General features: G+C 52.4%; 1 protein-coding gene across 2 annotated transcripts in view; it reads left to right on the top strand.

The window, feature by feature from the left end:
• Nucleotides 1-22,447, top strand: part of LOC140398093 (regulator of microtubule dynamics protein 3-like) — a 583,369-nt gene that overhangs the window by 40,681 nt on the left and 520,241 nt on the right. For both annotated transcript variants that reach the window (XM_072486340.1, XM_072486332.1), the window contains exon 3: nucleotides 5,514-5,660. In XM_072486340.1, coding sequence (XP_072342441.1) covers nucleotides 5,514-5,660 — 147 coding nt within the window. The remainder of the gene's footprint in view (nucleotides 1-5,513; nucleotides 5,661-22,447) is intronic.

Here is a 22,447-nt window from a genome sequence, read left to right as displayed (position 1 = left end):
GAAAAGCCTCTGACTATCCACTCTGTCTATGCCCCTCATAATTTTGTAGACCTCTATCAGGTCGCCCCTCAACCTTCGTCGTTCCAGTGAGAACAAACCGAGTTTATTCAACCGCTTCTCATAGCTAATGCCCTTCATTACCAGGCAACATTCTGGTAAATCTCTTCTGCACCCTCTCTAAAGCCTCCACATCCTTCTGGTAGTGTGGCGACCAGAATTGAACACTATGTGTGGCCTAACTAAGGTTCTATACAGCTGCAACATGACTTGCCAATTCTTATACTCAATGCCCCGGCCAATGAAGGCAAGCATGCCATATGCCTTCTTGACTACCTTCTCCACCTGTGTTGCCCCTTTCAGTGACCTGTGGACCTGTACTCCTAGATCTCTTTGACTTTCAATACTCTTGAGGTTCTACCATTCACTGTATATTCCCTACCTGTATTAGAACTTCCAAAATGCATTACCTCACATTTGTCCGGATTAAACTCCATCTGCCATCTCTCCACCCAAGTCTCCAAACAATCTAAATCCTGCTGTATCCTCTGACAGTCCTCATCGCGATCCGCAATTCCACCAACCTTTGTGTCGTCTGCAAACTTACTAATCAGACCAGTTACGTTTTCCTCCAAATTATTTATATATACTACAAACTAGTTTAAACCCTCCCGTGTGACACTAGCAAACCTCGCGGCCAGGATATTTATGCCTCTCCAGTTTAGATGCAACCCGTCCTTATATAGGTCACACCTGCCCCGGAAGAGCTCCCAGTTGTCCAGATAACGGAAACCCTCCCTCCTACCAGCTGTTTAGCCACGTGTTTAGCTGCTCTATCTTCCTATTTCTAGCCACACTGGCAGGGAGTAATCCCGAGATTACAACCCTAGAGGTCCTGTCTTTTAACTTTTTGCCTAGCTCCCTGAACTCCTACTGCAGGACCTCATGCCCCTTCCTACCTATGTCGTTAGTACCAATATGTACAATGACCTCTGCCTGTTTGCCCTCCCCCTTCAGGATGCCCGTTCGGAGACATCCTGGACCCTGACACCAGGGAGTCAACATACCATCCTGGAGTCTCTTTCACGTCCACAGAAGTGCCTATCTGTGCCCCTGACTATAGAGTCCCCTATGACTATTGCTCTTCTGTGCTTTGACCTCCCCCTCTGAACATCAGAGCCAGCCGTGGTGCCACTGCTCTGGCCGCTGCTTTTTTCCCCTGATAGGCTATCCCCCCGACAGTATCCAAAGGCGTATAACAGTTTGAGAGGGGGACAACCACAGGGGATTCCTGCACTGACTGCCTGCCCTTTCTGGTGGTCACCCATTTCTCTGCCTGCACCTTGGGTGTGACCACATTTATATAACTGCTATCTATGATGCATTCCGCCACCTGCATGCTCCTAAGTGCATCCAACTGCTGCTCCAACCGAACCATGCGATCTGTGAGGAGCTCCAGTTGGGTGCACTTTCTGCAGATGAAGCCATCTGGGACGCTGGAAGCCTCCCGGACCTGCCACATCTCACAGTCAGAGCACTGCACCCCTCCAATTGACATTGCGTCAATTAATTAGTAAATTAAATTTAAAAGTTAAAAAGAAAGTTACTGTTAACTATATGTTTCTTGGCACTAGATTTCTACTATAAATGTGAAAGCTAAATACAATACTCTTTGATCTCTGGCTTAGATACCCCTCTAAATTATAATTAAGCAATTATGTTTAATTAGTTTACCAATGCTTAATTTTTTTAATTTAGTGTAGATTTCCAACCAGCCAATCAGGTCACAGCTTTTCTGTGATGTCATTTCAGTCTTCCCCCCCCCCCCCCCACCACACACACACACACACACACACACAATTTGAAAAGGTAATAAAAGTAAAAATGAGTAAAAATCACTTACTTACCTTCCGAGGGTCTCAGATGCTCTCTGGTTCTCTCCCTGCAGATTAAAAGTTACAGGCCAGAAGAAAGAGCGAGAACAAAACGGTGAGGGGAAAGCACCTTCTCCCACTCTGCACCAAATTACCTCACTGCACCAAATTACCAAGTTCTAAATTCCCACTCTGGATGTGTCTCCTTGACTTGCGGAAAGCTTACTGTGTGCGCTTTCTGTCTGTCTTTTATACAGACCTCCGCTAACCAGGGTGACTCACACTACCTAAGCTTCAAAGAGAAGAATACAATGTGCACCTTTGAGCCCCTAAACAGGCCTCAGGTGACTGACCGATAACTGCCTCTCAGCAATTAGGGTGGGGGCAGCTTCAGCCAATCTGACACTCATCTACACACCGCACTTTTGACTGAAAAACAGCAGAATTAGACTTACCACTTACCTTTCCTGATTACCTCACTGCACCAAATTACCAAGTTCCAAATTCCCACATTGGATGTGTCTCACTCAGGCTGTGTCTCTTTGACCTGCGCAAAGCGTACTGTGTGCGCTTTCTGTCTGTCTTTTATACAGACTTCAGCTGACCAGGGTGACTCACACTACTTAAATTTCAAAGAGAAGAATACAATGTGCACCTTTGTGCCCCTAAACAGGCCTCAGGTGACTGACAGATAACTGCCTCTCAGCAATTAAGGTGGGGGCAGCTTCAGCCAATCTGACACTCATCTACACACCGCACTTTTGACTGAAAAACAGCAGAATTAGACTTACCACTTACCTTTCCTGATTACCTCACTGCACCAAATTACCAAGTTCCAAATTCCCACATTGGATGTGTCTCACTCAGGCTGTGTCTCTTTGACCTGCGCAAAGCGTACTGTGTGCGCTTTCTGTCTGTCTTTTATACAGACTTCAGCTGACCAGGGTGACTCACACTACTTAAATTTCAAAGAGAAGAATACAATGTGCACCTTTGAGCCCCTAAACAGGCCTCAGGTGACTGACAGATAACTGCCTCTCAGCAATTAAGGTGGGGGCAGCTTCAGCCAATCAGACACTAATCTACACACTGCACTTTTGACTGAAAAACAGCAGAATTAGACTTACCACTTACCTTTCCTGATTACCTCACTGCACCAAATTACCAAGTTCCAAATTCCCACCCTGGATGTGTCTCACTCGGCTGTGAGTATATAGCATGCAGGAAACAACGCTTTTCAATGTATACTAATACATGTGACAATAATAAATCAAATCAAATCAAAGGAAAATAATTCTCCAGCTTGAATATACAGCAAAGTTGAAGGCTTTGTTCGAAACTTTGGTTACTGTGTATGAACTTGTGTGGAATAGTTTTCAAATAGATTATATTGGTGGGATATTTTGTGCAAATATTGATGATTATGACAAAAAAAAATGCTCATTGTTGACATATTTTTTGTTGTATAAATTCCCAACAAGATCATTGTTATTTGGATTATTTAGTACAATATTCAAGTAAATGGGATATGGTACAGCACAGGGTGGGTAATTTTAAGTGAAACATTTTCTTGTTAATTTCCAACCCTTCCTTTCAATAGCTAACTTAGGTGGAAGGATTCTGTTGGCTTCTGGTTTTGTGCAGCTGCTGTTTTAAGATTGAATCCAGATTTGGCTTCCCAGGAGTTTTAATCTGGACATTGGATCCAGATTGTGGAAGTTAAGAGTTTAGGCACTTTGGGATCTGCTTGTAAAGAGTAGGGGAAAGTGTTCCAAGCGGGCTGTGCTATGTAATTTAGCAGATAACAGTTGTTTAAGATATTGTTCCCATCACTTATCTAATATTGATGTCCATGTTATAAGTCCAACTGCAGACAAAATTAGGTTTCAAGTGGATGTCAGATTGCTGAGATCAGCCATTGCTGTCAAGAGTTGCCTGGATTGCTTTTTCACTTGATTGTGGTAGAATACTGATGTAAACCTAGATGTTTTAAGTTGTAGGGGGCAAATTTCAGCCCGCATTAAGCAGCAGCGAGACGGACTGCATGGATGGCACAGTGGTTAGCACTGCTGCCTCACAGCTTGAGGACCCGGGTTCAATCCTGGCGTCGGGTCACTGTCCATGTGGAGTTTGCATATTTTCCCCTTGTCTGCCTGGGTCTCACCCCCACAACCCAAAAATGTGCAGCGTAGGTGGATTGGCACGCTAAATTGCCCCTTAATTGAAAAAAAAATTGGGTATTTTAAGAAACCATCAGCGAGAATGGTGACACAGGCGAAAAATACGGTGAGAATCAGGAAATGCAATTCTCACCCATGAAATCATGTGTCCTGAATTTCCAGGCCCTTCTGGAGAGGAACCTCATCTAAATACATCAAAATATCATTAGTGAACCTACCCACCCCAAAAACTCTTTCCCCCCCCCCCCCACCATCCCCCGGCATCGTGTGGGGAAGGGTCAGTCACTTTAAAGGGGTCTGGCGGCTGGTTTACAGGAGGTATTGCTTCCCGTATTCTCCTTGCTGGACTTGTGGCATGATCACTGCTGATGAATAGGCCTTCTAGAATGGCAGCTGAAAAGTGGTTGCGAGCAGGTGAATTCACATGGTCAGCACGGGGGGTGCCTGTGGAGACCCTGGGTGGGGTCCAGTGAGATGCCAGGCTGCATGGGCAGCCTCTCCACAAGATGCTGGGGGATGGTGGTGGGGGAAAAGAGTTTTTGGGGTGGGTAGGTTCACTAATGATATATTGATGTATTTAGATGAGGTTCCTCCCCAGAAGGGGTACTCTGCCAAGTGGGTGGTTCGAAGCCTCATGAGGGCTGAAGACCCTCAAACGGGTGGGGGGGGGGGGGGGGTGAGTGAGGCAATGTTGTCATGTGCGAGGTTAGGGTCGATAAGGTAGTGAAGGTAGTGCACAGGGCCCATTTGACCAAATCCAGGATGAGTAGGTTGTTTGTGGGAGGGAGGATAAGTATGAGCACTGCGGGAGGTCCCGGCTAACCATATGCACATGTTCTGATCGTGTCCTAAGCTCATGGGTTTCTGGGTCCTTATCTTTAGCACCATGTCTACCATTCTACAAATTGGACTAAAGCCCTGTCCCATAGGGCCATATTTGGGGTGTCAGACTTGCCGGAGCTGCAGATCACAATAATAATATGAAGGCAGCCATTAGAAATTTCTTCCCTTCAGCAAGCACAATAGGGATTGGCAATGTACTAGTCAAGAAAAATTGAGAGCAGAGCTTGGAGGCTTCAAAACCTTCTTTGAAGTTCACACTGTTTGATAATTTTAGAGTATTTAGGATACAGTTTATAAAGCCTGACAGATACATGCTTTAATCATCTAAGCTATTCCCATCCTGAAATACATGTTAGCATTGTTTGACCATCGTTCCTGGGCCTAGAGTTGTACTTTAAGAAAATGAAATCTTTGAAATGCAGAAGCTTCATTCTATCAAACTGTTTTTATTGCAGAACCTTTTTGCCCTTAAAGCACAATTCTGTCCTTGCTAAGAGCTTCCACTGTCCCAATAGGTTTGCATAAGAAGGGGTTAGCTCCATTTAGACCATTTGTTCATGGCTTTGGACCTTAATGTGAGAAAATTTGAATGTACTAATTTATATTTTGTTTAACAAAGGTCAAGTATACAACAATGCCAAAAAACAGCAAAAAAGAAGAAACAAGGATTTCAAAGGGAAAGAAGTAACTCTGCTGAATCAAACTCCATCTATTTCGGGGCCAGCACTGGGAATAAGAGCAGCGCTGAAACAGAGAGTGAAGGAGGGTAAGTAGAGCATTCTGTACTAAATAGTGATCTAAAATAGCACCGTATTTTTGCATGCAATATCTTTACAAAACTATGAGAAAGTAAAAATGGCCCAATAATGTAGTATTGGGCACTCCTAGGTCATGCGTGATTAAATGATTATAAATGATTCAGATTTCAAGAAACATCAGCATCTAAATTTGGAATTTGTTTCTGCTTTTACCTCTCACAAAAAGAAAGCTGTGTGTTAACAAGGGAGCTGCACTGAGCTCCAGGAATAACGCAGTGATGAACTTGTAAAGACTTCTTACAATGGATATTATTTCCTAACTGATAATGTTTTGAACAAAACAAAAGCAAAATAATACAGATACTGGAAATCTGAAATCAAAACAGAAAATGCTGGAAGACATTCAGCAGGTTTGGCAGCATATGCAAAGAAGGTTTCCCAACCTTGCTGGGATAATTGGAAGTCAACCGGAATCTTGTCTTCCTACCTTGAGCATTCCTCAGCAACCCAAGAGATCAGTGGTTTAAATTCCTCATCATGGTGCACTCACATGAACTACAAACTATTGATTGACCAGGATTGAGAAGCACTAATGATATACTTGGGCTTGGTGGATAGCCAATTGTCAGGGTCTGTAAATAATGAGAACTGATTTCCTGGCATTGGGTAGTAGAATGAGGTTAAACGGCATTTATTTAAAAAGGATAATTTATCTACATTTTCAATGGCGCTCATCACTGGATGTTGCTCTAACCAGTACCTGCAAAGAGCGACAGCATTTCAGAACATCCACCATTTAGAGTAACCATTGAGATCAATCGAAATGCAAATTGTGCACTTTCTATAATGTGTGGCTGGTCCACAGTACTAGTTTTATGTCTTGACAGTAAATTGAAATGGCTATATCTTGCCTATTTGAAAAGTATCAGACAATAAGATTCCTGCAACCTTTCCCTTCTTGATTCCCTGCATTAATGCAAGAAGACTGCAAATTGTCAGTGTTGTACCTTTACAACAAAACTGAGCAATTGATTGAGGAGCAGTATGCAATAGAAATCATTTAATGCTGGTGCTGGGCGTAGCAACAGTGCCTTTGTGCCAACACAAGGTTAAAGATGGAATAACAAGCAGTATACAGAAACAATGGTTCCCTGCAGCATGAAGTGAGCAAAAGAAAGTGCACCCCAGGGGGCTCTTCCACCTTTTAATTGGCATCAGTGGCTGACTCCCATCAGTGCTTGTATTATCCTGTTCACTTATCTCTTTGTAGTCCATCCAGTTTTGCAGATGTAATGGTTGTTTTGCTTCTCCGTTTATAGGAAACAGGGAACGAAAGTTAAAGGATGAATTTTCCTGTATCTTTCCCCATTAGGATGCTATTTGTGGAGCCCAGCCTGCTATTTCTAATCACCTACTTTTTTTATTAGCTTTTGGCTAATAGTTTGCTTACATCAGGTTGTGAAAGCAGAAAATGGTTGAAAAATCAAAAAAATTAAAATATCCTTTCTAACTTTGGTAAACAGGATGGGAATTAGAGCCTAGTTGTGTCTTAAATAAGTTTCACACAATCACAACTGAAGAACATTGCAGGATGTTATCAATTAATCTGTTTTAGTGTTAGAACCATTGACCTATAAATTTTTAAATTTGTTTTTCACAGAAGCTTAAGAAGGGATTCAATTTTCTAAAATAATTGTTTTGACATGGTAACTATAGGGGAAGGCTATTTCCTCTGGTTGAGGTCAGTGGTAAGAGATCATTGATTTTAAATTTTCAGAGTGAATGAGGTTAAGAAAATTTATTTGCACAAAAGGATGTTGAACATAGATCCTTGTTGCAGTTAAGGCAGCACTGTATCAATTAAGTGGAAAGCCAGAATATAATCCAGGTTATGGAAAAAGAACAGGATATTGGGAATGATTTTGAATTGCTCAAGAAAAGATCTGCTATACATTGGGTTTAATTAATCTCCTTCTGTGCTGTAAACTTTGGTTCTACAATTCTTGCTAATCAATCAAGTGCAGTTGAAAGATTATCAGAATGTCTATTGTGTTTGGAGCTCGGTCCATGTTACCGTATATATTGTCTATTTTTCCACACTGAAGTTAATGAGGGATGTCTGTTTGATTCTTTTATTGCTGTACATCTCATTAACACTGATATTACAAGCATAAGGAAGAGAGGCAGTATTTTGTCTCTGTTTGGCCGGTTGTAATTAGCAGCGTCCTACAAGAATCAGTGCATAGGCTTGAACTGTTTGCAATTGATACCAATGACTGAGGGGAATAGAGTGGTATGTATTAATGTGTTTAATATTTGTGAACGTAGTAATGTTCTGCTATTCTGCCAGATATCTTGAATTTTAAAGTCTTTTCTTTTGCTGTCATAAACTTTCCTTCTGGTGTCTCCCATTAAACATTATATTTACAATGGGAATTATGCCAAAGGATCTGAGGCAGGTGGAAAAATCATGAATTCAAGGTGATGAATAAAGTACCATCTGACAAATCTCCATTTGTTAAGCACTCAGTCTTTAGCATTTCTTATTTCTGGCATGATTGGTTTTGATCTCCCAAAACCGTGGAATGAAAGGCAGTAAATATAACTCTGCCGTTCATAAAGGGAGGAGGGAAAAAACAGGGAACCAGAGACTAGCCTGATATCAGGGGCGTCATTCTCCGACCCCCCGCCGGGTCGGAGAATGGCCGTTGGCCGCCGTGAATCCCGCCCCCGCCGAAGTCTCCGAAGGGAGAAAAGTCGGCGGGGCGTTAATGGCGCCGCTGCTGCGGAGAATGTCACGGGTCTGCGCAAGGCAGCCGATTTTCGGCCTGCCGATATTCTCCCTTCCGGATGGGCCCAGTGAATCAAACGTGAATCAGACGTGAATCAAACCTCCTTTTCATCGGCGTGACCCGGTGCTCCAGACTCACGCCGACCAGCGAGGAGGTGAGTGACGGCCTGGGGGGTTGGCTCTGGGCAGGAAATGGCGTGGCCGCAGACTGATTGCGTGAGGAGAGGTGTGTCTCGGCTTGTGTGTGTGTGTGCGGCGGGGGGGGGGGGGGTGGGGGGTGGTTAGAGTAGGCTGGGCTCCGGGGGAGTGCCGGGAGGGGGTCCGTGCTGGGTTGGGGGTTGGAGGGGGTCCGTGCTGGGGTGGAGGTTGGGGAGGGGGTCCGTGCCGGGGTGGACGTTGGGGAGGGGGTCCATGCCGGGGTGGAGGTTGGGGAGGGGGTCCGTGCTGGGGTGGAGGTTGGGGGGGGTCCGTGCCGGGGTGGAGGTTGGGGAGGGGGTCCGTGCTGGGGTGGAGGTTGGGGAGGGGGTCCGTGCTGGGGTGGAGGTTGGGGAGGGGGTCCGTGCTGGGGTGGAGATTGGGGAGGGGGTCCGTGCTGGGGTGGAGGTTGGGGAGGGGGTCCGTGCTGGGGTGGACGTTGGGGGTTGGAGGGGGTCCGTGCCGGGGTGGAGGTTGGGGAGGGGGTCCGTGCTGGGGTGGAGGTTGGGGGTTGGAGGGGGTCCGTGCCGGGGTGGAGGTTGGGGAGGGGGTCCGTGCTGGGGTGGAGGTTGGGGAGGGGGTCCGTGCCGGGGTGGAGGTTGGGGGGGGTCCATGCTGGGGTGGAGGTTGGGGAGGGGGTCCGTGCTGGGGTGGACGTTGGGGGGTTGGAGGGGGTCCGTGCCGGGGTGGAGGTTGGGGAGGGGGTCCGTGCTGGGGTGGAGGTTGGGGGTTGGGGGGGGTCCGTGCCGGGGTGGAGGTTGGGGAGGGGGTCCGTGCTGGGGTGGAGGTTGGGGAGGGGGTCTGTGCTGGGGTGGAGGTTGGGGAGGGGGTCCGTGCCGAGGAGGGTGATGGGAGGGCAAATGAGTTGGTCCACCTGGCCAGGTGCCAGCCTCCAACAGTTGGACCCATGCGGTCCATGCCACCTGGCTGGGGGGAGGAGGGGATATGGGCAATGATGACATGTCGTCGTTCCCCTCCCCCCCCCCCCCCCCCCACCAGGCCGTCATGTTTTCAGACCATCCAGCGATGTTGGCCGCCGTGGTGGCAGCCGCTCATGTCTATGTTGCCCTGGATGAGGAGGAGGAGGAGGAGCGTGCCAGAGAGGCGGCGCAGGCAGCCGCCCAGGCTGGAGGGACACCTGACCGACAGGACGAGGAGGGGGAGGAGGACGTCGCGGCCCCACGGCAACGGAGGCACCCGTGGGCGCCCCGTGTGTACCGGCCCCGGCAGTCATACCAGGACCTCACGGACCGTGAATGCAGGAGGAGACTCCGGATGAGCCGGGAAACGGTGGCACACATCTGCCACCTGCTGGCACACCTGTCACCGCGTGGCACTGGCGGGGGACACCCTCTCCCCGTGTCCGTCAAGGTTACGGTGGCCCTGAACTTTTATGCAACGGGGTCATTCCAGGCACCGAGTGGGGACCTGTCCGGCATATCGCAGACATCGGTGCACCGGTGCATCCGGGCAGTGACAGATGCCCTTTATGCCATGGCGCACCGCTACATCCGCTTCCCCGTGGACCGGGCCAGCCAAGATGCCCGGGCCGTGGGCTTCTCTGCCGTGGCCGGGTTCCCCATGGTCCAGGGCGCGATCGATGGGATGCACGTCGCCGTGCGGCCACCTGCAGATAACAGGGCCGTGCCGGGGTGGAGGTTGGGGGGGGTCCATGCTGGGGTGGAGGTTGGGGAGGGGGTCCGTGCTGGGGTGGACGTTGGGGGGTTGGAGGGGGTCCGTGCCGGGGTGGAGGTTGGGGAGGGGGTCCGTGCTGGGGTGGAGGTTGGGGGTTGGGGGGGGTCCGTGCCGGGGTGGAGACCCCCTCCCCCTCCTCGTCCTGTCGGTCAGGTGTCCCTCCAGCCTGGGCGGTTGCCTGCGCCGCCTCTCTGGCACGCTCCTCCTCCTCCTCCTCATCCAGGGCAACATAGACATGAGCGGCTGCCACCACGGCGGCCAACATCGCTGGATGGTCTGAAAACATGACGGCCTGGTGGGGGGGGGGGGGGGGGGGAGGGGAACGACGACATGTCATCATTGCCCATATCCCCTCCTCCCCCCAGCCAGGTGGCATGGAAGGGGACCTATTCGATGAACGTACAGGTGGTCTGCGACCACCGCATGATGATCCTGCACGTCTGCGCCCGTCACCCAGGCAGTGTACACGACTCATTCGTGTTGTCGCGGTCATCCATCCCCGGCATGTACGAGGGACGCCATTCCCGGCTGAGGGGCTGGTTGCTGGGCGACAGGGGCTACCCATTGCGATCGTGGCTGATGACGCCTATACGGAGGCCACGCAATGAGGCGGAGAACCGCTACAATGATGCCCATGTAGCGACAAGGGGAGTGATCGAGAGGTGCTTTGGCGTGCTGAAGATGCGTTTCAGGTGCCTGGACCTCTCTGGGGGCGCCCTCCAGTATCGGTCAGATAGGGTCGGCCGCATCATTGTGGTGTGCTGCGTCCTGCACAACATAGCCCAGCAGAGGGGCGATGTGCCGCAGGCAGAGGAGGGCGGAGTGGAGGAGCAGCAGGAAGAGGCACAGTCCTCCCCAGATGAGGGGGATGGGGGCAATGGTCAGGGCAGACGGGGTAGACACAGGCGGGTGGCTGTCCACCGTTACCGGCTGGCCCAGCGGGCACGGGACAGACTGATAGCCGCTCGCTTCACTGACTAGATGGGCGTGGGAATCGGGTAGTATGGCCACAGACCGCACACCATGGCAACAGCCGACCACCCACACCCCCCACCCATCCACCCACCCAGCACCCTCACCCCCCTCCCCAACCCCACACAGCCCCACCCGCATGCACACCCCCCCCCCCCCCCCCCCCCCCCAATTGCCGATCCACCGGCGGCACAACGGGCCGGGCTCACCCAGTTGCGGGTGGACGCGTGTCTATCGCAGGCCATGGAGGATGATGACAACCCGCCCTGCGATGAGCTCCTGGCTCTACATCGTTGGACTATGTCTGACCCATGGCCACAGTACCACCATCCACCCGGACCATCCCTGCATGCGGCTGTGACACTGCAGCGCACGGTCCCGTCCTCTGCCCGGGGGATGTTGATGGCGGCCCAGGGGGAAGGGGGCAGACTCACCTGGGGCTGAGGTAAGACCACCCCTCACACACACACTTGCGCTCAACGTACATGACACGCCCGCACACTTTGGACAGAGCACAAAGGCAGCTTCGGTAGGTGTAACATTGAATTTAATAACCAAAGGAGTTCATGCACGTGCCCTAGCCCCTAAAACTCATCTGTGCCCTGCACCCGTGCCAACTTACTCAGTGTCTAATTGTTTGGCCTTACGGGCCCTTTGACTACGCCTACGTGGTTCCCCAGACGGTACAGCAGAACTGGAGGTGGACTCCTGTGATTCCTGCCCTCTGACACTGGATCCCTTTGGCGGCCGTTTCCTGGGGCGTCCTGGCCTAGATGGGTCAGGCTGCGGTCCGGGCGACTGGGATGGCGAGCTGCCAGCCTGTCCTGCCCGTTGCCCACCCGATGCACCTGGGACGGAAGGGGGGGGAGTCCGAGGTGTCGCGGTGTACCGGGACCTCCCCTACAGAGGGAGCCGGGACGGACCACACCACCTCCTCCTCCCTCGGGGTGCCCGATGGCCCCCAGGCCTCTACATGGGTGGGGGATGCGAACGGACTGGCCATCCGACGCCCCCCCCGACATCTGGCGCTGCCAGTCCTGGAGGCCCGTGCTGGTATCGACAGGGGTCTGCAGGTTTGCAGCCATGGAGCCCAGGGTGTTGTCAAACCCTGTCTGTGACAGTGCGACGCCGGCTCGCTCATGGCCACTGGCACCGATGCCCTCACCGATGGCCTGCTGAGACTGGGCCATGGCCTGCTGAGACTGGGCCATGGCCTGCAGAGACTGGGCCATGGCCTGCAGAGACTGGGCCATGGCCTGCTGAGACTGGGCCATGGCCTGCTGAGACTGGGCTATGACGTTGAGCGCCTCTGCCATCTGGCGCTGGCACTGGCTCATGGCCTCCAGTGAGAGGGCAGCCATTTCCTGGGCCACAGACGCCGCCTGCACGGAAGGCCCCAGGCCTCGCAAACCGTTCCCCATGTCTGACACCGTCGCACCCATTGCCTCCACCGCGGACGCCACCCGTGCGGTGTCAGCCTGGGTGGCACGCATGACCGGCACCACTCCCAGCTCCTGGACGCGGGTGGACTCCTCCACCTGCGACCGCAGCCGCCGCAAGCCACCCGTCACCCTCTTCGCTCGTCTCCGTGTCGGTGGTTGCATCGGATCTATGTGTGGGTGTGGTAACTGCAGGAACCCGGGATCCATCTGGGCGGCAGATGTTCGCTTGGCCTGGGCTGCCCTCCGACCGCCCGGTCCCTCTGCTGCTCCTACCTCCACCTGCTGTACCGGGACGGCTGTGTTGTGCGCACCAGTGAGTGTACCAGACGCCTCATCACTAAAGTGCCCAACCGTGGTGAGTGTTTCTGCGATGGTGGAGGGTGTTGGTGACAGCAGTGGCGTTGTGTCGTGCTCTTCGTCCCACTCTGACTCCATGGCACTTTGGGGTGGGGGTTCGTCTCCACCCATCCACTCTGAGTCACTGTCCGGTATTTCGTCTTCCCGGGTAGGGGTGTCCCGGGTAGTGCTGTCCCGGGTAGTGCTGTCCCGGGTAGTGCTGTCCCGGGTAGTGCTGTCCCGGGTAGGGGTGTCCTGGGTAGTGCTGTCCCGGGTAGGGGTGTCCTGGATAGTGGTGTCCTGGGTAGTGGTGTCCTGGCTCGGATGTGACGGGGGCCTGTGGCTGCCCCCCTCATCGCTGGGTGGTCGCTCCCGCACGTGACGGGGGTGTCGTCTCCCTGTTGCTCCAGGTCTCTCCGTCTCCCGTGGTGTGCGAGGGGCATCCTGCGGGCGTCGCATGCTGGACGGTCCGGGTCTCTCCGTCTCCCGTGGTGTGCGAGGGGCATCCTGCGGGCATCGCATGCTGGAGGGTCCGGGTCTCTCCGTCTCCCGTGGTGTGCGAGGGGCATCCTGCGGGCGTCGCATGCTGGAGGGTCCGGTTCTCTCCGTCTCCCGTGGTCTCCGAGGGGCATCCTGCGGGCGTCGCATGCTGGAGGGTCCGGGTCTCTCCGTCTCCCATGGTCTCCGAGGGGCATCCTGCGGGCGTCGCATGCTGGAGGGTCCGGCTCTCTCCGTCTCCCGTGGTCTCCGAGGGGCATCCTACGGGCGTCGCATGCTGGAGGGTGCGGGTCTCTCCGTCTCCTGTGGTCTCCGAGGGGCATCCTGCGGGCGGTGTGCATCTGCGGGGATGGGTGCCTGGACGTTTGGTCCTGCGATACACAATGAAGCATGCGTGGTTAGACATCAGGCAGTGATCAGGTGATACGGGGGAGGGGGATATAGGGGAGGGGGGATATGGGGACGGGCTGTTGGTGGCTCACTTGCTCGTGGGCCCCCGACCTCTGCATCACCAACCCCCAGTCCTCAGGTCCGCCAGCCAGTTCCAGGGCCCTTTCCTCGTGTACGGTCAGTGGCCTCTCATCAGCGGGCCCTCCTCCAGTCCTCACATGCTCCCTATTGTTGTGTGCGCGCTTCTCCTGTGGGGGGGGGGGGGGGGGAGGTGGTGGCAGGGTTAAAAGGCAACAGTGTTCGGCAGGTATATGAATGCACGCCATCGGTTGCGCGTGCATTGCAGAGGTTAAGGTTAGGGCTGGATTCACTTGGGGATATGGGGGAGGGGGGATATGGGGGAGGGGGGATATGGGGGAGGGGGGATATGGGGGATATGGGGGAGGGGGGGATATGGGGGAGGGGGTAATGGGGGAGGGGGGATATGGGGGAGGGGGTAATGGGGGAGGGGGTAATGGGGGAGGGGGGATATGGGGGAGGGGTGCATATGGGGGAGGGGGGATATGGGGGAGGGGGGATATGGGGGAGGCTCACCCTGCCTGCTCTGACGAGGTCGTTCACCTTCTTGTGGCACTGGGTGCCTGTCCGTGGTGTCAGGGCCACAGCGGTGACGGCCTCTGCCACTTCCCTCCACAGACGCCGGCTGTGGCGTGGGGCAACTCTGCGGCCGTGCCCGGGATACAGGGCGTCCCTCCTCTGCTCCACCGCGTCCAGGAGCGCCTCCACATCGCGTGACTCGAACCTCGGGGCTGAGCGACGGCCAGCCATCCAGTCGGGTGTTGCGGTCGGGTGTTCCGGTCGGTTGGGGGGGAGCTGCGCGGCCTTATGAGCCGTCACGCCGTGCAGCGCATATGACGCTGCACGGCGTGAACCACTGCGCAAGCGCGGATCCCGTTACGTCGCTGCTAGCCCATTTCGGGCCGGAGACTATCGTCCCATTTTTATGACGTGACGCAAGTGGGATTTGCGCCGTTTTTTGGCGACCGATCGGCGGACTTTCCGCCGATAACGGAGAATTTCGCCCCAGAAGTGGTAAATGTTGGATAATATTTTTAGGGTGACCGGGCATTTACAAAATTATAATGTTGATTAGACAGAGTCAATATGGCTTTAAGAAGGGAAATCATATTGAACAATCTGTTGGTGCTTTTTCATTGAATCCTTACAGTGCATAAGGAAGCCATTTGGCCCAGCGAGTCTGCACCGACTCTACCTAGGCTCACTCCCCGTAATCCCACCTAACCTGCACATCCCAAGACACTAAGGGATCATGGCAAATCCATCTAACCTGTACATCTTTGTGACTGTGGGAGGAAACTGGAGCACCCAGAGGAAACCCACGCAGATGCGGGGAAAAAGCGCAAACCCCACACAGACAGTCGCCCAAGGCCGGAATTGAATTCTGGTGCTGTGAGGCAGCAGTGCTAACCACTGTGCCACTGCTAATCAGGAGGATGAAAATCTGACAATTGTCTGGTATTTGCAGGTGTTTTTGTGGGATGGCATATCTCAACAATTTTCCAAATTATTTGGTAAATAAATCTGTTAAATAAATTCTCCATCTTCAAGGGTGCTAGCAGGGCCCCGGCATGCATTCTGCAGCTCCGGCTGCCATCAGGGCCCTGCAGTTACGCCCATGCGGCCGAGCATGCGTTCGGCGCCTGCCGCGGGTCCGCGCTTGCGTGCGGTGGCTGACTTCGCACCGGCCACCGTGCAACATGGCAGAGCCCTACAGGAACCCGGCACGGAGGAATGTATATGCCCCCCCCCCCCCCCCCCCGGAATGAGCACACCCGCCAATCGGTAGCCACTGATCGCAGGCCTGCCCACCGCGAAGGACCCCCCCGGAGTCGGATCTCCCCGCCCCCCCACCAGGAGGCTCCCGCAGCCAGAACGCCGAGGTCCCACCGGGTGGGACCACATGTGAACCATGCCGGTGGGACATGCCGGGCACTTTGAACGCTTTCAACAGTCCCCGACCGGCGCTACATCGATCATGCGGAGAATCGCCTGTCGGCGTGGGAGCCTATTTTGGGTAATTCTCCACCCCCGCGCCGAGCGCGATTTCAGCGCGAAGGGTCGGAGAATCCCGCCCCTGGTTTCTCGCTCCACAGATAATCCCAGCATTTCCTGTTTTTATTTTTAACTCCGGCTGCCTGCTAACATTATGATCACATGTTTCAGTAATTCTGAGATCCTGGATCAGAGATAGAGAGTGCGTTACTCCAGAAAGATTTCTAAGTGTGGGAGCGAGAGGAACTGCTGCGACCTTTCTGGAGCTTGGCCTGGCAAGGCCGGGAATGGTATTCAAAGTTAATTAGTCCACTCAACGAGGCCCCACGAGCTTCACGTCATAAATGAAGGCTCACCAGCCGATTCGCCAGGACCGCGCTCACCAGCCAACCCCCTCCACTCAGCTCGCAGCTATGGCGCTGAGAGGACTGGCCCCGAGATTTGGAGGCGCGGACCTGGGGAGGCTCCGAGATGCGGTGGAGGCCAGGAGGGATGTCCTGTTATCCCGGGGGTTCAGGAGGGTGATTGACAGGGCAGCCAGTGCCTTCTGTGCCGAAGTGCCAGTGGCCATCAGCTCGGGAAGTGTGACAAGGAGGACTGGCCTCCAGTGCCGCAAGAAGATCAACGACCTACACCAGGCAGCACGGGTGACACCAATGTGACCCCGCCCAAGACCTTTCCGCCCCCACATCTGCATCCACCATCAACAACCCCCAATGCAGCCCCCAACCCTCCCTACAACCATCCCCCAACCCTTCCGTCACCAAACCTCCCCCACTGGGAATCATGCATGCGGCTAACGATGCCCCCTCTGTATAATTTCACAAGTCAGAGGTGCATCTGGCAGGTCACGGATGTCCTGTTTGCCCGGGCAGAGAACTATACAAACATTGACATTGACCAAACCCAACAAGATGCCCGGGCAGCAGGATTCTCTGCCATCTTTGGAATACCCCAGATCCAGGGGCTGATAGGCTGCACGCAGGTCGCCTTGCTCTCACCGGGCCTCCTGGGATTGCCCTACATTAATGGGGAAGGTATTCTACTCCCTGAACATGCAGGTTGTGTGTAACCACCAGATGAAGATCTTCATTTAGGACATGGCCTTGTCCGTCATCACTATCCCACCCAAGCATCCCCACATTTCATACACAGGTCCCTGCTCAAGCCCTGGAATGGTTCTGAGGCATAAATCTTCAGGGCTGCAGTGACATGAGTGAGTGTCCTCCTCCTCCGTGTGGTGCGAAGTCCACGAGGTGCCACACCGTCTACTTGTTGAGGCAGCACCTCCTGTGGCATGAGCTGTCCGTCATTTGTTCAAAGGACCAGAGCCGTCTGTACACCGTGGGCCGTCACTGGCCTCCCCCTGTGGGTCTCCCTGTCCTGATGGGCGGCCGGGTCCTCCGGATGTGGGGCAGATCCCTGCACTTGGGCTACCGTCTCGAACCTATTCAGTCGCTGCTGCTGCCGCCATCTCCAAGCCTACCAGCAGCACCACTAGGGCCTGTTCTGCGGGTTCCAAAATACCGTCCATAGCGTTCAATACCTGTTCGGGTGTTGACTGCAGTATCCATTTTTAATTTTTTTGAAATTTTCCAATTAAGGGGCAATTTAGCGTGGCCAATCCACCTAACCACATCTTTGGGTTGTGGGGGTGAAACCCATGCAGACATGGGGAGAATGTGCAAACTTCACACGGAAAGTGACCAGGGACGGAATTCGAACCCGGGTCCTCAGACTGCTGTATCCATGATGTTGTGTCCCGCAGTGTTCAGGTAGTATCCAGGCATTGCGGTCTGATTGGAATGACTCCCACATGCCACATGGCCCACCTACCCACGCAAATCCTCTTGGGTTGTGTGAAATGCTCACTTAACCACAATTGCCAATTTCCTATTAGCAATAGCCTTCAGCCGCAAGGCCAGAGGCTTCGGCAGTCAGTGGGGGTTATGGCTGATCGGTGGAGCAGACGGGCAGGGGTTAGGGTTGCCCCCAGAACGAGTACACATGATCCAGAGGTTGGCATGGTGGAGTTGCATGTGGTTCTCCCGCCCCCCCCCCCCTCACATGGCGGCCCACCCCTATGGAGGGTGCCCCATCCCCCACCAAGCACTGGGAAGGCAAGCCCAGCGGGGCCCCCATGCTCTTTGCCTGTGAACAAAGATGGCGATTCACCTCCTCAGCTCCCTGCAGAAGCCCTTCTGCCAGTTTCATGTTTTTAAAAAAGCAGTACTAATCGGCGCCAGTGTGACCACTTGCTGGGGAGTCCGCTAGGATAAGGGGTCGCTCCCGTTAATTGTATGGAAATAGAACTTAAGTGGTGATACTTGGTTTCTCGTCGCACTTCGGCGGGATCCCGATTTCGTCTACTGGAGTGGGGCGGTTGCATAGCAAACTGTTTGGCGCCTGGTGCGGTTCTCGTTTTTGGCCTCTCTCGCTATTCACCAGCCTCGTTTCGCTCGAGAGAGAGAGAGAGCGCAACTAGGCCGGAGAATCATGTCCACAAGTTGTTTTTAACTCTGGCTGCCTGCTAACATTATGATCACATATTTCAATAATTCTGAGCTCCTGGATCAGAGATACAATGTATCTTGTATACAGATCGCACAATGTATACAATGTGTTCATTGCAAAGTTGAATCAACATATCAACATCGTTGTGTAAATATATATTTTGTAGTACTAGATTGAAGCATTGGTGGTTGTAGGATTGGCACTGGCATTGGTAATTTGATGTGATGAATTAAACGCATCAGGGATTTAAATATATTGCAAATATATGGTAACTTAATAATGTAATTGATGGTAGATGAAGGGGAACTAGTGGGTGTAGTACAGGGTTTTTCAGACCCAGGGGTCGCGACCTGCGGGTGGGTTGTGGGTAGGTGTCGGGAGGATCGTTGAGCAGTCGGTCGTGGCGCTCCCGATCGTGGCAGAAGCGCCCAACAGCCGCGACCAACTTTTAGGTTGAGAATGCCAGCTGCATCTGCCACAGCATTTTGTCTTGCTCCATCCGATTGGCACCCAGATTATCCAATGGGTGATTAGCTTTCCTAACGTCACATCCAACGTCTAATTGTTCCGCTGCCCTATAGGAGGAGGCGTGGGCGGAGCTGTTGGAGCTCGGGGCCTGTGAAGAGTGGCCGAGTGACATTTGTGTGAGGGGGTCACAGTGCTTAGGTTAGCACCAGTTCACTGGCTTCCCCAAGTACTTTGATGCCTACACCACCATAGGAAGGAAGAATTATGTGATAGCTACATAAACAGGGATTGCAATAATTTGTTTGTTCTTCAAACTGAGATCCAAGAAGAAGGCACCAGCAGCAATCACAGAAAAGAAAATATGTGTGGTTTTCTTCTGGGGCAGGGCAAGTGGAATTTAAGCACCAGTATGTGAAATCTGTTTGAATGTTTGCAACCTCTGCAATCGTGTCACTATAATAGTGTATTATATGTTTTCAATCTTCACAAATCAAACTCATGGCACCCATATGCATGCCCACTCAGGCAGATCCGGATTGCACAGGTGCCCAGAGTGGCAGACTGCCACCTCCTGACATCACGCTATCCCGGTACTGTCCCATCCTAACATCAGCGTGCTGTCCCAGGACAAAATTTCTTATTAGTCTTCACACCAGAAGTGATGAGAGAGAACAGGTCCCGCGCCTGCACGTGCATTGATGTCACGCGATCCATGCTTTGGCCGCAAAATCCTGAAGGAGAGATTCCACTATTTTGTGGCTGCCAGCAAGCAAGCAACAGGAATGTGTGAACAACTGAAGATGGATCAGTTTGTAATAAGGGAGAGAGGGCCAGAGACACAAACAGGAATTTCGGCGGGAGCGGTGCACAGGGGCCTTCTGGGAGGTGGTGAGTATTTACTTTAAAAACCCCTACCTTTGCAGGAGCAGCCCTTTGAATTTCGGCGGGAGCGGTGCGCAGGGGCCTTCTGGGAGGTGGTGAGTATTTACTTTAAAAACCCTTACCTTTGCAGGAGCAGCCCTTTGAATTTCGGCGGGAGCGGTGCGCAGGGGCCTTCTGGGAGGTGGTGAGTATTTACTTTAAAAACCCTTACCTGGTCCCGTGTCTGTTCTTCTTTTCTGTTTTATTTTTTTTATATTTAAGGCGGGAACCGGAAGTTCGACCCGCGGACTTCTGGGAAGGCCCCCCCCCCCAACCAATAAATTCTGGTGGAGAGGAAACCCGAGACACTACACATGTAGTGTCTCCCACCCGCCCTCCTCCTCTAACCTAATAATGAAACCCATTGGTGTGAGGTAAGTACCATATTTTATTATTAACACTAAGAAGGTAAGTAAGTGATTTTTACTCATTTTTACTTTTGTACCTTTTTCAAATTGTGTGTGTGTCGTGGGGAAACTGAAGTGACATCACAGAAAAGCTGTGGCCTGAGTGGCTGGTTGGGATTCTACACTAAATTTTTAAAAATTGAGCATTGGTAACTAATTAAACATAATTACTTAATTATAATTTAGAGGGATATCTAAGCCAGAGATCGGAGAGTACTATATTTAGCTTTCGCATTTCTATTAGAAATCTAGTGCTAGGAAACAGATAGTGAACAGTAACTTTGAAATTTTAATTTTAATTAATTGACGCAATGTCAGTTAGAGGGGTGCTGTGCTCTGACTGTGAGATGTGGCAGGTCCGGGAGGCTTCCAGCGTCCCGGATGGCTTCATCTGCAGAAAGTGTACCCAACTGGAGCTCCTCACAGACCGCATGGTTCGGTTGGAGCAGCAATTGGATGCACTTAGGAGCATGCAGGTGGCGGAAAGCGTCATAGATCGCTTATATGTAAATGTGGTCACACCCAAGGTGCAGGTAGAGAAATGGGTGACCACCAGAAAGGGCAGGCAGTCAATGCAGGAATCCCCTGTGGTTGTCCCCCTCTCGAACAGATATACCCCTTTGGATACTGTCGGGGGGGATAACCTATCAGGGGAAAACAGCAGCAGCCAGAGCAGTGGCACCACGGCTGGCTCTGATGTTCAGAAGGGAGGGTCAAAGCGCAGAAGATTAATAGTAATAGGGGACTCTATAGTCAGGGGCACAGATGGGCGCTTCTGTGGACGTGAAAGAGACTCCAGGATGGTATGTTGCCTCCCTGGTGCCAGGGTCCAGGATGTCTCCGAACGGGTAGAGGGCATCCTGAAGGGGGAGGGCAAACAGTCAGAGGTCGTTGTACATATTGGTACTAACGACATAGGCAGGAAGGGGCATGAGGTCCTGCAGCAGGAGTTCAGGGAGCTAGGCAGAAAGTTAAAAGACAGGACCTCGAGGGTTGTAATCTCGGGATTACTCCCTGTGCCACGTGCCAGTGAGGCTAGAAATAGGAAGATAGAGCAGCTAAACACGTGGCTAAACAGCTGGTGTAGGAGGGAGGGTTTCCATTATCTGGACCACTGGGAGCTCTTCCGGGGCAGGTGTGACCTGTATAAGAAGGACGGGTTGCATCTAAACCGGAGAGGCATAAATATCCTGGCCGCGAGGTTTGCTAGTGTCACACGGGAGGGTTTAAACTAGTATGGCAGGGGGGTGGGCACGGGAGCAATAGGTCAGAAGGTGAGAGCATTGAGGGAGAACTAGGGAATAGGGACAGTGTGGCTCTGAGGCAGAGCAGACAGGGAGAAGTTGCTGAACACAGCGGGTCTGGTGGCCTGAAGTGCATATGTTTTAATGCAAGAAGTATTACGGGTAAGGCAGATGAACTTAGAGCTTGGATTAGCACTTGGAACTATGATGTTGTTGCCATTACAGAGACCTGGTTGAGGGAAGGGCAGGATTGGCAGCTAAATATTCCAGGATTTAGATGTTTCAGGTGGGATAGAGGGGGATGTAAAAGGGGAGGCGGAGTTGCGCTACTGGTTCGGGAGAATATCACAGCTGTACTGCGAGAGGACACCTCAGAGGGCAGTGAGGCTATATGGGTAGAGATCAGGAATAAGAAGGGTGCAGTCACAATGTTGGGGGTTTACTACAGGTCTCCCAACAGCCAGCGGGAGATAGAGGAACAGATAGGTAGACAGATTTTGGAAAAGAGTAAAAACAGGGTTGTGGTGATGGGAGACTTCAACTTCCCCAATATTGACTGGGACTCACTTAGTGCCAGGGGCTTAGACGGGGCGGAGTTTGTAAGGAGCATCCAGGAGGGCTTCTTAAAACAATATGTAGACAGTCCAACTAGGGAAGGGGCGGTACTGGACCTGGTATTGGGGAATGAGCCCGGCCAGGTGGTAGATGTTTCAGTAGGGGAGCATTTCGGTAACAGTGACCACAATTCAGTAAGTTTTAAAGTACTGGTGGACAAGGATAAGAGTGGTCCTAGGATGAATGTGCTAAATTGGGGGAAGGCTAATTATAACAATATTAGGTGGGAACTGA

Source organism: Scyliorhinus torazame, chromosome 2 (genome assembly GCF_047496885.1).
Source record: "Scyliorhinus torazame isolate Kashiwa2021f chromosome 2, sScyTor2.1, whole genome shotgun sequence".
In the NCBI taxonomy this organism is placed as follows: Eukaryota; Metazoa; Chordata; class Chondrichthyes; order Carcharhiniformes; family Scyliorhinidae; genus Scyliorhinus; species Scyliorhinus torazame.
This window is presented reverse-complemented; position numbering and strand designations above follow the sequence as displayed.